The 16,521-nt window shown below is 37.9% G+C and overlaps 1 protein-coding gene across 1 annotated transcript in view; it reads left to right on the forward strand.

Annotated features, from left to right (window-relative positions):
• The first annotated feature begins 7,976 nt into the window (after window positions 1-7,976).
• LOC148842364 (Protein kinase superfamily protein) overlaps window positions 7,977-16,521 on the forward strand; it is a 33,503-nt gene continuing 24,958 nt past the window's right edge. The window contains exons 1-4 of the mRNA XM_088956885.1: window positions 7,977-8,592; window positions 9,656-10,096; window positions 13,773-13,876; window positions 15,035-16,290. Of these exons, the coding sequence (XP_088813011.1) occupies window positions 8,173-8,592; window positions 9,656-10,096; window positions 13,773-13,876; window positions 15,035-16,290 (2,221 nt within the window). The 5' untranslated portion in view covers window positions 7,977-8,172. The remainder of the gene's footprint in view (window positions 8,593-9,655; window positions 10,097-13,772; window positions 13,877-15,034; window positions 16,291-16,521) is intronic.

Below are 16,521 nucleotides of genomic sequence, written 5' to 3' on the forward strand. Positions count from 1 at the left end.
GGGGTTTATAAGATAATATACAACTGAAGTGTGGTCTTGTTTTAAATACGACAAAAGAAAAGAAAATTCATTTTCATCTTTGGAAGTAAAAGTTGCTTCTGTATTTACGTTGTCCATCCAAGTGTATAACATTTTCGAAGGTTTATCTTGGGCCTGGAGTTACATTCCACATACATGGTCTGGAACACCATTACTTTTGCCTTACACATTGTTTTCTGGGTTCTATTTTAGTTGTAGATTCTTTTTTGAACTCAATATGAGTAAGGGATGGTGCTGCAAAGTGGCCCACCTGTTGCAGTGGGCCACGACCCACTGCAACAGGTGGGTCTTCTCCGTTCCCAATTGATTTTTGCCCGAATATTAGGTGGTCGTGGCCCTCTCTTAGGTAGCGGTACCACCTGTTGTTCTGTCAAATCTACTGTGTGGGATCACGACCAATTGTAGGCCCCAGACGACCTCACGGTTCTGTAGCCCATAACTGTTTCTGTTTTCAAACCCGTCATTGATCTGGTGGAGGAAACGGTAACCGGGACAACCTACCAAAAGATGTTGCAGTGGGCGAACTACCTACCTTGAACTGGAAGTATCCAACTTGTAACCTAGCCAGCATTGCAGTTTGATGTTGAGGTCGGATTTCAAAACACTGGGCTCCAGACTGTTGGCTACTTGGATTTGGATCTGAGATTATTGTCCGAGTTATGAGTCTATATCATCTATGAGCTATACTGTCGCAGGGCTTGTTGAATGATCACGTTTTAAATTTTAAGAATTACTTATGAGTTGGCTCCATGTAAGAGGTCAAACCATGTCAATGTTCAATTTGAAGGATGATTTAAAAAATGATCTATCGTTAAGCTTAACTGGATAGGAAAGGGAAGCAAGAGCTAAACCGGGTCAGTGGGTCACCGACTAAGGTTCGAGGGTAAAATGAAATTGGTTGCCTGATTAGTTTCTTGGTCAAATGATTCGATCGTGATTCGAAAAACTATGATTCATACATTGAAAACTAACTAGAGAAGAAAACATATATAAAATCTTTCAGATCTGTTTCAATGATTTTAATCTATGTTTGGTTTTGACACAAAGTAAAAGAGAATAGAAAGTTGAGGGAAGTTCTCAAGGAATTTTGAACCAAACACAGCTTAAGTGTTGTCCATCCGTATTTGGCATTCCTGAATGATCATGGGGTATGGGGTATGCCATCTCTCTAGATCTCACAGGTTATATAAGCTCAATAAAAGTCGTTGATCAACAAGAAAGGTTCAGTTTCACAAGGCTTGAAGATGAATACATCCCTCTTCAGTCAAATAAGTTCTGAATATTGTTCCTAAGATGTATACCTTCATGGATTTAGTGGCTTTGCAAGATGTCAAGAATAAATTCCAAACAGGGATGCCAATGGTCTGGGTCAACCCAATAGACATCACCTCAACCTTTCCAAATTCCAACCCCATTAAATAATATTATATATATAGGATCGGTTCTGGTTTTGTGTTTGGGTTACATTTGTAATTGGGTCAAGACTGGGTTTACCTGCTTCGAATCGGTCAGGACACCAGCCGATTATGTAATCCATATATGTACACGACATAGATACCCCCAAGCAAAGTTCTAAATATTGATATGCCAGATATGCTGGTAGAGGTGTATCGGTACTTTTTTTATTTTTTTTCAAAATTGGTTCAGAGGGTCGGTTTAAGGCTCCTCCACTTCCTGAACCGGTCAAAACCCCGATACATCCTCTGTAGGGACGTATTAGAGTGCTCCCAGTGCGATACGTGTCGATACTTTGAATCTTACTCCCAAGGTTTTATACATGTTTCTTGTGGCCTATTTGCACTAAATTCTTGGTTCTAATGGTGTAAAATTGGTTTGTCCATGTTGAAGCATTCAATTACATCAAGCTCAAGTTATTGCTCAGGTCCATTCAAATTTTAACAAATAAACAACCCAATCAAGCCAAGTTGCACCCGTAGTGGGTGGGATTTTAGATCCATTTGTTTTCTTGTTGGGTTTGGTTTATCTGAGCCAGTCCATTGACAGCTCTAATTTCATCTAGTCTCTTCTATTGTCCTCCCAAATTTTTTTTCGTGGGGCGTTTTTGTGCTCATGGATGTTAGTTCCTTGCTTCTAAGGGATCTTAGACATTGGCGTAACACTGCAAACAAAATTCTGTGGGGAACCATACCATAGAAATTTTCTTTTCCTAACTTAGAACCTTTGTGCAACATTGGCATTACAAGGTTGCCACTATCAAATGGACCCTAAGAAGATTATGTTTGGTTTGATATAAATAGAAGAGAAATAGAAAGTTGAGAGAAACTTCTCTATGGAATTTCAGTAAAAGTGTTTAGTACACCCATCCTCCCCAATCAATTGGCCCCATCTTTGTGAAAAGTAAAGCAAAAATGATAAGTAACTTGGAAGGGAACAATGGAATAAGGATATTATAGACAGGAATATTCATATGCCTTTCCCATATAGTATTACGAGTTTGGAAGTTGGCTTTTAAATCCAAACAGGATTTCCTGCCCACTATTCTACTCACATTCTACCCGCCTTGAATTGCAACCATACATCACCATCTTGTACTTTGAGATATGCAGCTTTAGTGCACTGTGGGCACAGGGTATAGGTAGAGAAAGTAAGTAGGAAATTTAGGATTCTTTAGGCTCTATTTGGTTTGTGGGATGGGGATGAGAAAAATGAAATATTTCAAAAATATTCTTTGTTCTCTCATTTGTTTTGAGGGAAACAGAGGGATGGGATGAGAAAAATGTGGGATGTCAGATCCAAAAATTGTGGATTTGGGGTTGCACCAAAACCATACAACCCCGGTGGAAAATTTTGAGAAACACTGTTACCATCAATGATGAATAGAGGAGGCAATCGGCGATGGCGAAAAGAGGGAGAGAGCCAGTGCCTTCCCCATTACCATTGGCAATCTCCTACAGTCCCTTCCCCATTCGAACCCAAAAGCAGGAGCTGGTTCAGTGAGATTTCACCAACGACTTTGGTGCTCTGGTGTACTTCTTCCCTCGCCGCTAATAGAGACGTTCGATAGAGGACTAACTAACAAAAAAGAGAATGGAGGGAGGAGAGGAATATGCGAGTAAGATTTAGAAGTGGAGAGAGATGGGGGTTCAGTCTACTGGTACCTGTTAGTCTGAAGGTAGGAGATGATGAATAGTCATTCCCCTTCCTCCTTTTCTTCTTCTTCCAAATAGGAAAATTAGGTTTTATTTTAGTCTAAATGGTCTGCTGCTACCTGTTAGTCTGAATTAATGTCTCTGGCGGTAAGAGATGATGAACAATGTTTTTCCCATTATTTTCCCATATATAAAAACAAACAATGGAAGTGTAAATTTGTACACTTTCCCATCCCATCCCACCCAAATCTTTTCACAAACCAAACGGAGCCTTAAATCATCTACTCCTGGCAACAAAATCAATGGCTTTATTTGCTTCCCCAAAGACATGGATTGTTTTGGCTGGTTTCTGTCAATCCATGTATGTTTTGTATAATATAGCTTGTGTTTTGGTACTATTGTCGTTTCTACCTTAATTTGAATTGATCAACACAAATTGGTGATAAATCTATATTGTCACATCACATATGAGAGTCATTTCAGCTTGAAGGATTAGACTTCACTTTTCTTGGCCAATTATATGAAAAAAAAAAGAATTATAAAAAAAGGAAATATCAAATAGTATGCATATATCGAAATGGGATTCAATCACTGCAAGGCCCATTCGAACAACCATCACAGCCTTGCATTGGAAATATCTCCCCATGAAATACGGTATAAAAGTACGGAGATGTTCCCGATGCAAAGCTGTAAAGGCTGTTTGAACGGGCCTTGCAGTGACTGAAGCCGATTTTGCATATATCAGCTATAAACAGCCTTAAACAAGGGTTATTTGTCAAGTTGTTTGATCAACCCAAAATATTTCATTTCAGCTAAAAACAGCAAATGGTACAAAAGCACAACCATAATGAGGAGGAAAGGTTGGCTGTTTGGAAAGAAAACGGTGTGGGCTGTTTGGAAGTTTCTGCACATGACATGTTACCCCACTCAGTTGCTTACTTGACTTTTTGGTTAAAAGAATTATAGATTGCAGATAAATCTTTTACCCCTCACCCATCAAAGCTCTCAAACAGTTCAGTCTGCTTTTTCCAAACAGCCAAGCTTTTCTCCACGGTGAGTAGGCCTATTCATGAGTCGGGCTCAGACATAACTTTTGCTAAAATTTTAGTGAATTCAACCCAAAGCTTTAATCCGACGCAATATAAAATCAGGCCCGAAACCTGGCCCGTGCCCAGGTCTAATGGTGAGTGGTTTGTTCACGATGGGATTCTCTATTTTATCGCTCAATTTTACTTGGTACTCTTCCTACATGCTACCATGGAATGTTACTTGTCCCCAAACATTTATTTTGAATGGAGACAGATGAGTAGAAGTGGACCCTTAATCAGCCATATTTTATCTCCTACCCATATACTACAGCCGTACATTGGAAATATATCTCAATGAATGATAATAAACAAATATGGGAGATACACAGCAGACGTGGGTAGATGTGGGTAGGAGACCCGAACTGCCATTGACAATGGACTACACAACAGAGTAACCCTCCTAAGGCTCCCAACTAGAGACTTTACCAATAGGATAGCTGGCACATTGGAGTTTGATGTAATTGAAACTTTGAAATTTAACTCGGGTAACCTGGCTTCAACTTGCAGTCTTCTCTTCCCCTTGTGGCTGCTAATGCAATCCAGCAATCCTCTCTCTGCTTCTTACCTAACCTTCAAATCATACGTAGACGCTGCCATCAGATTCCACAATTATCAGAACTAAAAAATAAAAATAAAATAGAGAAAATAGTGAGGCGAGTATGGACGGGCCTCTTAGACGTAATATTTTAAAAACCAACTTGGAACTGGAACGGCCACCGGGTTCGGGTTTTGTGTCAATGGTTTGATGGTTCGGTTTGAATAGATCGCCTATTCTAATACAGAATAAAAAATGGTCAAAACCATTGTTTTAAGTCAAGTGAGTCAATGTCCTATCGCTTAGGTCAGTGGGTCATTGATCAAGTCAATGGTTTTTGGCCAAGGAATAAGTTAAGGGTAAAATGGAACCGGTTGTTTAGACAATTTTCAAGTTGAACAGTCTAATCATCCAAGTCAATGACTGTTCGAAAACCATGTTTAGATGCAACTACCTATTTGAGGGGGGCAAATCCACTACTGAAGTTAAAATCTGAACCAGATGCAAGGTTTGCACTCTATGTAGGGATGCCAATTTTCCCATCCCTAATGGGTAACCTCCCCAACTTGATGGGGATTGCTTTGGCGGAGCAGGGATAGTGACGGGAATTAATAGGGATCATCGACTGGGGTTCAGGGGTCGGGGATGGGCAATGAGGGCCCCACCCCGCCCAACCTTGATTATATATATATTTTATATTATTTTTATATATCAAAATGTATTTTAAAATATTTGTTTATTTTAAATAAAATTATTTTTCAAAAAATACTATTAATTAAAAAATGTTGGAAATCTGGGCCCCAAAGAGGAACCTATCCCTATCAGGGATTGGAGATGGATGACAACTTTTATCCCCGAAGGGGATCAAGGTTGGGGACAGAGAATATGATCCCTGCCCCAAACCCACCCCATTGCCATTCCTAACACTATGTCACATATGCACTCATTAACGGTAAAAAAAAAGAAAAAGAAAAAGAATTGCATCCCAGGATTTTAATTTACTCTTCCCTAAAAGTCAAGGTCACATGCACTCTCTTTTACATGAATTGAGGACCACATCATTTTACTTCCTACTTTACTCACAATCTAACTCTGACATGCAATTTTCATGTTTTTCTTCAGATTCTCCTACAAAAACTGTTGTTTCTTTTCTAGCAGTTGAATCATGAAGGGAAGTTAGATTATTTAGATCAAAGTCGAAATGGTTTTCCTTTGTTTTGATCTTAATAGTCTTGAGAGGTGTTTGATTTTGTTTTTGAAAACAAAAACAATTGTCACAATAACAAAATTATATTGTCTTTGTTAATTTTACTGATGTGGTAGTTTTTGTCCAAAAAAAAAAAAACCAACCGTATTGCTGAGCAAACCCTTAGTTTAGAGATTCATTCAAAAACCTATCTCAAATTTCAACAACCAAATGAAATGGATGACAAAACAATATAGATTTCTGTTGGTGAGCCTAAAGTTGTCTTATTTTATGCCAAAATTCATTACGGGGGTGTTTGGTATTGTAGATATTTTATAGATAAATTAGTTTTAGAACACATGAAACTCATTAAACATTCTTTTAGGGGTGTGTGGTGTGCTTTAAAACCATTTGTAGACAGTTCAGATTCACAACATTTTTGTATAATTTTATGGTAAAATACTAAAATCTTGTGATTTTGTCCTCATCATAATATATTAAGATAGTGTTTGGTTCAGCTGCTATTTATTTGAAGAATGACACCGGTTCATTGTCACATAGACATTTATTTTAAAATACTGTTTGGTAAAACATTTATTAGATAAATGTTTGTCTCAATTTGTTTGTGAGCCAATTATGGGGGAAATTTACTTTTTAATGTTTTACTCCAAAACCTATGAATTTATTTACTATTCAGCTTATATGGTGTCTAGTGGCATTTAATGACGTCTAACTGTCAAACAACACCCAAAAAAGAGATGGCTCAGTCAGAGTAAGCTCATGCTCACACTGTGCAAAACAACCTCTTGCATCCTTGAATCAGAAATATTTTCCAATGAAATAAAACACATAAATTTCCAATGCAAGACTGTAAAAACTGTTCAAATGGGCATTGCGCTGACCGAAGCCGAACTCAAAAAAAAAAAAAAAAAAGCATTTCAAGTATCTAATCTTCTCTGTATCGCAGCCGGGGCTCAATAACTTTAAAGCACAACCAAACTACCAAACGCCCATTACATGCATACTTCCCGAATTAGTTAGTTAAAGTTGAACGTGAAAACAAAGTTCTTTTTGCGACTTCAAAGCCTAGAAAGTGTGTGGCACTAAAACTAAAAAGGCGTTTAGTGACTCTGTATGAGGTGGACATGAATGAATTTACAATCTAGACTATAATTAATTCAAAAAAGGCTACAAGGCGTTGGGCTGATCAATCTAATGGGTCTTAATAGACCCAGCCAGCCTGCCTGCGTCTGGGTTCGTCATTGTCGATTTACTTCCACTAAATGAGTTTGGATCAAACTTTGCCAACCATTTCTTGTGGTTGTGGGCCTTGTGGCCGGGTTCAACCGTGGGCCTTAATGGATTTATGCTATAATGGGCATGCCTGGACCAAAAAGCTTAGAAGAGATTTAGCCATTTACTTAATGATGAGTAATGATTCACCCAGAAATGCACAGGAATGAGGCAGCAATCCACTAAAAAAAGAGAGAGAGAGAGAAATAAAACAGGATAGGAGGAATCATGGGGTTATAACAAACATGTTGCTAGTTTTAGTTGGTTGACAAGCCTTAATCGTAGAAAGAAAGATGGAAGGAAAGAAGTGAAGTCAATTCACCTCACCATTCACAGGCTTACTTGTTGCCATTTACCCATCACCTTCACATTCATCCTCTTCTTTCTTTATATATAGAAATACCAAATACCAAAAATGTGGATTCCACACCAATCTCATTATGGGTGGGAATGGGTAGGTCCATTTCATTCAGTAATACAAGAACCCTAGCCCATTTACTGCAACCCATTTTTACTGGGCCACCCTGAATGCTTATAATTGATGAATTTGCAAATAAACCCAACAATCAAACAAACAAGTTGGATGTGGCCCACCAAATCATCAATCCAATGCTGGTTCCATTCCCGACTCCATGGGTTAAGAAGGTCCAGTGGAAAATGGTGGAGGGTTAGCCCATGTTGCAATTTCTTTCTACAAATAAGAAGAGTTAAATTTATAAATTATTATTCTCTATCTCTCCACTAGTAATGCTTGGAGGGAAGGGGGAGCAGTTAATTAAATTCCACTGGGTGGAAGCTTGACGATGAAGGTGTGCGCATATTAAGAGAATCTGCTTTTAGGGAGTGGCAGTGGAAGTGGGTGTAGGTTAAGACTTAAGAGAGAGAGAGAGAGTTGGCAATTGATTTGATGCGACGTGATCAATGTCCAGGATGAAGCATCTACTGCGCAAACTCCACATCGGAGGGAGCGTCAACGAGCATCACAGGTTAGGCGGAAGCCGTGCTAACAATAGTCCTTCTCCGCCATCGTTGCCTTCTTCTGCTTCTGCATCTCATTCGTCGTCGACGGGTTCGACATTTGCGAGGAATAGAGTTGGCGATGCAGCCGACAGGACGACCGGTGCTGTTTCTGCTGCTGCGTCTGCGGAGAGTTCTGTTGATTTCAATTTCTTCGAAGAGGAGTTTCAGGTGCAGCTCGCTTTGGCAATTAGTGCATCGGATCCCGATGCGCGCGAGGACCCAGAATCGGCTCAGATCAAGGCCGCCAAGAGGATTAGTCTGGGCTGTTCTTCTGTGGCTGCTGATGAAACCCTTGTTGAGCTTCTCTCGCTCCAGTATTGGGTACGTATCTCTCTCTCGGTTTGTGGTTTTAGTGATGTGAAGTGATTATGCAGAGGAATTAGGGGTCAATTAACTGGAGTTATGTCTTCTGGATCTCATTGATTCGCTTATTGGAGCTTCTGTCTTGCATATTTAGTTGGCTTTAGTGTGTCTATGTTCGAATTGAAATTGCAGCTTGAGCATTTCTTTCCCATTGTATAAGTGGTTGATTTGGGTACAAACCAGAAGAGTTGAAATTCGGAAACTGTGTAAAAAGAATGTTTATTTGGAGTGATTTTGGTTTGTTCTGGCGGATAATTTCTTTGTGTTTTCCGATCGTATGCATTGCCTATGTTTCATTATTGGGGAAAAACAGCCTGAATTTGAAGCTTGATTATTTAAGGTTCACCTTTTCTGTTATGAAATCATCTCTTCATTATGCACTTGGGCGATTTGGTCCTTTAGTCAAATATGGTAATGGGGCAAGTGTTGTATTATATATTCACCTTTCTATAACCAAGTAATGACCAAATGAACAGGAGCAATTTTGCAGAAGACTTACGTCACTCCCCCATTGTCTAGTATTAGCTTTTGTACAAAAATCATTTATTCCATCTTTCCATTCTATTCTATCTATTCCACATTCTTTGCTAATGCAATAAATACCAAATTCACATTGTTATAGGCATTTCTCTTTTCTCTTTAGGGTTTTCTGTTCTTTCAGACCAATACCCTCTATCTCTATGGCCTTTTGTTGCATATGAACAAGTTTGTCACTTCTTGGATCTCCTCTTCTTGTTCTAAAACGTTCCTCGCAAAACTTAAAAGGGAAAACACAATTTATTTACATAAGATTATAAAAAAAAATTGTTTTATATAAATGATGGATATGCACATGAAATAAGCTGACCTATCCATCTCATCCAAACCTAGAACCTTTTTTTCTCTCTCCATCTTCCTTACCTGTCTCCTACTGTATTTTCTCTCTTTCTTTATTGCCCACTTTCTCTTTTGAAGGGTGAAGATATTGTCAACTTCTATATGGGTAAACAATGTGGAAATTGCATTTTTGTTTTCTTTGCAGAACTACAATGTTGTAAATTATGATGATAAAGTGATGGATGGGTTTTATGATGTCTATGGCATCTCCGCAAATTCAAATTTACAAGGGAAAATGCCATTGCTGGTTGATCTTCAAGCAACAGCCGTTTCAGATAGCACTGATTATGAAGTGATTCTGGTAAACCGTTCTATTGATCCCATACTGCAACAGCTCGAGAGAAGAGCAGATTCTATAGCTTTGGAATGCCAAGCTGCAAAGCTTGGTCAAATTTTAAGCGGTCTGGTCCAGAAGATTGCTGATCTTGTTGCTAATACCATGGGTGGTCCAGTTGGTGATGCTGATGTAATGTTAAGAAGGTGGACAGCTAGAAGTAATGAGCTACGCAATTTGCTAAAAACAATCGTTCTTCCCCTTGGCTGCCTTGATGTTGGACTTTCACGTCACAGGGCTTTGCTTTTTAAGGTTAGACTCAACTTGCTTTTCTCACACACACATATGCACACCAAAATATTTTGGGTGTAATGCTGTAATCATGTTATTTACCTTCATTGAATTATTTTTTCTTGCATTGACTGCTTAGTAAATGGTAAGAGGCAATGAGTGTATTAAACCGATACCTTTTATCTCAAAGCTTGTACGGGCCATGTTCATCTATTCTAGCATTGTTGATGTAGTCATGCTGTAGATCATATCATACTTATGCTATTATCTTGGATGATTTTGGTAGAAACATTATAATGAGCTTTCTATACATTCTATAATTTGTGAAACAAATGGCCTTTTAAAGTTAATATTCAAAAGAAGCAAAATGTGAGCTGGACCGTTTTTCCGTTTCTCTTGATCGCATGAATGCCCAATCTGTTTCCTTGTGTATAGGCAAAGCTGTTTAGGATATTTCTGTTAAATGCGGTTCCTTTTGTGTCTGGTTGGTGAGTTGCCATTATGTGACAATGCAAATAAGCTGGCAGAAGAAGCTTGAGTTGAAAAAATGTTGTTCAGAAGTAGTCAATGTGTCCAAGGAATCCCCATATTTCACATTAAATACACAACCTGGTCCAGCCATTTATCCACCCAGTTGCTAGACCAAATTTTATCAGTGATTTAGTCTAATTTACCTAGTCCTAACCTAAATTGGGTTGGGCCAGTTTGACTGATGTGATGCTGCATCATGCCTTTTGGGGGTCAGATTTTTATTTTCTTTTTCAATCAAGGAAGCCAAGAAAAAGAAAAATACAGCAAAACTGATACATGCCACCCACCCCAGAACTCTATTATTCAATTTTTTATAAGTAAAAGTAAAAATTTTATTAAAGGGAAAAAGAAGTTACAGCAGGAGGTGACAAGTCATCACCCGAATACAAAGACCAAAATTCAGATTAGAGAACATACTCCACAATGCTAGAGGAAGCTTGCAGGACAACCAGAAGTTAAGATAGATATTGTAAGACTGAGACTTCCAGTTTCCACTCAATGCTATTTCTACCCACTTGGAAGTTAAAATAATGCCCACCTTTTCTTAGTTAGAAGGGAATTTTATTGAAAACGATAAAGTGTGATACCCAAAGAACACTCCATGACAGGTCATACTTTCCCAGAACTGGAAATTGGATTGTGACTGGTGGATTTCAAAGTTGAAGAGGCTCCGGAATGCTTAAGTTCAAAAGATATGAATATATGAATATGGGTATGTTTATGCAAATGAGAAATCATGCATGTAATATTATATATGTTACTTGTATATCTTTTGGTGAACCAACTTTAGTAGGAAGGAATTTATGGTTTCCAGATTTTATCAGTTGTAATTCATTCATTTGGTTCAAAGTTGTCTAAGGCAGTTTTGACCAGAATAAGCCCCCAACTTAGACAGTTTGGGCACCAAGGGCAGGATACTAGGCCAGAGAAACCAGCGGTTATGAAAAAGACAAAAAAGCAGCCACAACCAAACTAGTTACATAGAGAAAAGGATCAAAGCTTTTTAGATCTTATTTCTCTGCTCTTTGCATGGGAATCAAATGAGGAATGGGTTATCTTTGTCATCTGTTGCAAGTAGATGTTCAACCTAGATGCCAATACCTAGTTTCTTTGATGAACTAAAAGTACTTCCATATTTCCATAAACCACGCAACAAATTTTTGATACTAAAGTAAAACTTTGTATTAAAAAGAAAAAAAATAAGAACAAAAACTGTGCAAGCTTTGTGGCCCAAGCAGAATCTACCAGAAACTGCAAGATGTAACTACAAACGAACACCAAGAGACTACCTGCTTATTACAGTCAAAGCTAATCCCAAATTCCCACATACAATCCCACAACTGACCTGTAGACCCTGAACAAATCTATTTCTTACCTCTGCCTCTAGTGCTTCTATTAGATCCTCTTAGGGATTTAGGTGTAAATTCCATTTCCTTTCAACATATCAACCTCTCTCTCTCTCTGCTTCTCCCTCTACTGATGCCCAGTTCCTTCCAGGTTTTCTTGTCAATCTTGTGAATTGCATGACCAGTGCTGTCTACTTTTTTTTTTTTTTGATAAATAACAACCAGTGCTGTCTACTCCTTCACTTGCTAACCTTTTTAGCCATACAATGCCAATAGGAAAGTCAACCTCTGCTTAAATAGCCTATCCAAGTTTAGGGGGTTACAGAGACATGACCTTAAAGAAGGGCAAGGACCTGACAGAACACCAAAATATACTAGTAAGAAAGGTGGATTATTTTGTAGGTTCCATATGATTCATTGGTCCCACTTCATCAGATGCATGAAAAAGTTTCTATGTGATGCAGCTGTATTAGATCCATCCAGCCCCTTTAGCTGTCAACATTTGTAAAATATTCTCTTTTGGAAATTTGGGAGAAAAAAAAAACTCTGCCTTGAAGCTGTCCATAGAATAATCTTAATTGGTTGCCAAGTTTAACTATCCTCCCTAATTATCAAAAAAAAAAAGTTTAGCTGTCCTCCCTAATTATCAAAAAAAAAAAAGTTTAGCTATCCTCCTCCTTTGTACATTTTACAAATTTTCACCTTGGGGAATCAATCCCCAATACAATGATTTCTCTTTGCTCGCTGTTTGATTAAACTCTCAGCCACGGTGTTGGCCGATGTTGAAGTCTATCTGTAAGTTGTTTCCCGCTCCATAGTCAGCCCAAGTTTCACTTTCATTGAACAAGGAAAGAAAGAAGGTTTTAGTGTCACTCAAAGTGTAGATCTTTGTCAGGATGGACAGCAATTTGGAGAATATAATATTAGATCAGTGAAGTGGACAATTTCCATCTAGTGAACTCTTCATTCCTTTTTGTTCCAAGATCAGCCAGCTCCATAGCAGTTAGCATAGCAAAGTGGTTGTGACAAGAATTGAGCATTGTCAGGGAAATTCATCAGTTTAATAAGGATATTTATGTTTTCTAGAGGGGATCCAGTAGGTTTTAGAAGATGTTGTTATGATGGTTTCTCTAATTTTTCTTATTTACCTTGCATCAATGCAATATACTTATTATTTCTTATAAAACAATGCAATCAGGCAGAGCACAAATTTGCATGGTTGGAATGATGAACTTCTTTTAGTTTTCTTTATTGTCTTTTGGTTTAAATCCAGTCAAATAAACGGATTTATTCATTTATCCATCAGTAAAGAAGCATGTTGTTGTCATCTGAGAATAACTAAATTATGGAAAAAAAGAACAAATGATGACTTTAATTGAACTGCCTCTTCTTTTCTTAGTGCTCATACATGAGAGATCATTCAAATTAATAGATGATGAAATGAAAGAAAGCTCTTAAGAAGAAGTAGATAATTGTTTCCTCTGTGGAATTCCTTGTGGTTTTTGTTATGTTTTTGGTTGGTCACGTTTGGTGTTCTGTTTTATTTTTTTTAGTTGGTAAAAGGGTCTATTTATTATTTGGTCTTTTTTTTTTTTTATCTTGCATAAGTTGAAGTTTGTATGGGGAATTTATAGGTGTTTTTCTTCTCTCTCGGTTGACTTCTGGTAACCTTTCCTGTAGTCTTCTTTTTTAATAAGTTTTGTTTTAGTGCCAAAAAAATCACTCAAATTAATAAGATTGCTGATTATTTTACATATTTATGATCCTTTTGGTGACTTTTTCAACAAAAGCATTGAATGGCTCCATACTTCTCGTGATAGGTACTAGCTGATCGGATCAATCTTCCATGTAGGCTAGTGAAAGGGAGCTACTATACGGGTACTGATGAGGGAGCTGTGAACTTGATTAAAATTGATTATGAAAGGTGATGTCTCTTTCTGTCACTAACTGGCACTTCAAACCATTCATGATAATCATCTGCCTTATCTTACCAATGTGGGATTAGTGGTGATGTCTCATCATCAACTAATGGTACCAACTAGTCATAATTATTTCTACCTTACCTCACCAATGTTGGGCCAGAAGCATGAATCCTGTTCTTCATTGTTGCATCAATATAATGTTTCTTAGGACTAATTTTTAGGAACTATTTTTGTGGTGGTAGTATTAGTGGGTTAGAAGCTGTAATGTATTCTGTTTGCTGTTTCAACTTCCTCTACTAGGGGTTGACTTCTTTACTTTAAAAGTTCTTTAATGAAGTTAGCATTTCCAATAAAAAATGGTAGTATAAGTGGGGAGATAAAAAGTTCAACAACCGTTACAACCACCTGTTATGGTGATAAAAAGTTCCTCTAGCCTATTATCAATACAAGATTACAAACTTGCCCGAAAAGATTGCTGTCTCCCCACCCCTTGTTTTGCTAGTGTATTGGCCATACTATTTGCATCTCTTTGAACCCATTGGACTCTCACTTCCATATTTCTAGTTAACCATCTGAGCTTCTTCATTTCATTTCTATAAGCCCAAAGAGCTGCACCTACCTTTTTGCAACTATCTAATCACTGTCCTTGAATCACCTTCAGTAGTTGACCTGTTTCAGCACATCACCCTTGCCCTCTGTACTCCTTCCAAGACCACTATTACTTCAGTCCTTGAGAATCGCCTACACTAATCAGTGCTGAAAACAGAGGTAGAAATGTAGAATATTGCCTTCCTTATTTCTGAAAACCCCTCCAATGCCTAAAGGCCCTGAATTTCCCAAACTATTCCCATAAAAAATTGAGCTTTATAAACCCTCTCTTTGATCTTGTCCATTCTCTGCATGTCAAAGCCTTTCTCATTGAGTTCCCTGCCACTTCTTTCCATTTTCTTATGATATCATCTGTTGAGTAGGATGAAAAGCTCTCCAAAGTTATTTTGGTGAGGATGGTCAAGTAGAATATGCTTTGTGCTCTTAATTGCCATCCTATTACAGTGCCTTTATCCAACCTTTTCTAGTGCTTCACTAAATAGAAGACCTTTAATGTCAAAATTCATGAGTAAAATGAATTATAATGCTAATCCTTTGTATGAATAATGCAGTGAGTACATAATTGATCTAATGGGGGCTCCAGGCACTCTAATTCCTGCTGAGGCACCTAGTGGCCATATTCAAAACTCTGGGTTGAATGTAGTGAGCTCTGTAAGCACTTCAGACAGTATAAATGATTCATATTTCACGCGTGACAAGATCAACTGTCAGTCTGAAAATGGCAACCAGGTGTCAGGAGGAATTCCATTTGATCCTGGTTGTAGTTCACAAACTGGTATTTTAGGTTCTAATGAAGCATCTAGTGTCACTCAAGTGAAGGGGGACAATGACAGTTCTATTGAAGAAAGTCAAACTGAGAGATTTGAATATGAATTTGGGAAGCTCCTTCCTTCTTTATATGGATCACACGAAAGCCCATCAGGAACAGGTGAAAAAGCTTCATCTGCCCAAAAGATGAAAGTCAAATATGTTTCTAAATATGTAACCACTGCAGCACAAAACCCAGAGTTTGCACAGAAATTGCATGCTGTTTTGTTAGAGAGTGGTGCATCACCACCTCCAGATTTGTTTTCTGATATTTCAACCCAGGATCCAGAAGGATGTAGAGCACTTGTCAGAAGCCATTTTGTTAAGGGGGAAAAAATTCATGATGAAACTCAATGTTATCTTAATAAGCTTCCCTCAAGCACCGAGCATGCAATTGTACCCTTTGTTGAAGTGGAATCCTTAAATCATGTTGTTTATGAAAATAAGCAAAAAAGTTCTGTTTGGAATATGACAGAAGAACAAAAACAAGATGCAAATATTTCTTCAGATGTTCAACTTTGGATGCCAACTGCTAGTTCATCTACAAATAAACCAGGTTGTGATTGCTCAGATCATCAGTCTACAAGTGAGGGTTTTATTTTGATTGACAATGAAGTTAAAGAAATGATGCACACTGATTGTATGGCTGTTAAGTCATGTGCAGTTACAAGAACTCCGTATGGAGAACAAATTCAAGAATCTTCACTGTCACACCCAGATAATTCCCACGAAAAGAAACTTCAAAATATATTAACCAGTGCCGCTCCTGAAGGCAATAAGGGAAATGTGGGAAGAATGGCAAATAATGCGGAAACTACAGGCAGTATTTCTTTGCAAGAGCATCCACAAAATGCCCAAGGATCTCTTGTGAAATTAATGGAAACGGCCATTAATGACCAATATATTGTTGACCGTGAGAGAGTTAACCTACAGCTTGATGAGGTTGCTGAATGGGAGATTCCATGGGAGGATCTTCAGATTGGTGAACGGATCGGTCTTGGTAAGGATCTAGTAACTAATTCTGTGAAGTTGTTCTAATGTAGTTGAATCATGAAGTATCATGCATACACTTTCTTCCTTATCACTTCATTGGTTTTTGAAAATTAACTAGACTGCATTTCATTTCTCAGTTAATTGCTTAATCCTAAAGAGTTTGACTAGAAAAAAAAATCCTCAAAGAATTAAGCAAGTTAACTACCCAACTAAAATAAGATTATTCTCATGTTACTAA

The sequence above is a fragment of the Nelumbo lutea genome, chromosome 8 (assembly GCF_056320005.1).
Source record: "Nelumbo lutea isolate HS-2025 chromosome 8, American lotus-T2T, whole genome shotgun sequence".
Lineage (NCBI taxonomy): Eukaryota > Viridiplantae > Streptophyta > Magnoliopsida > Proteales > Nelumbonaceae > Nelumbo > Nelumbo lutea.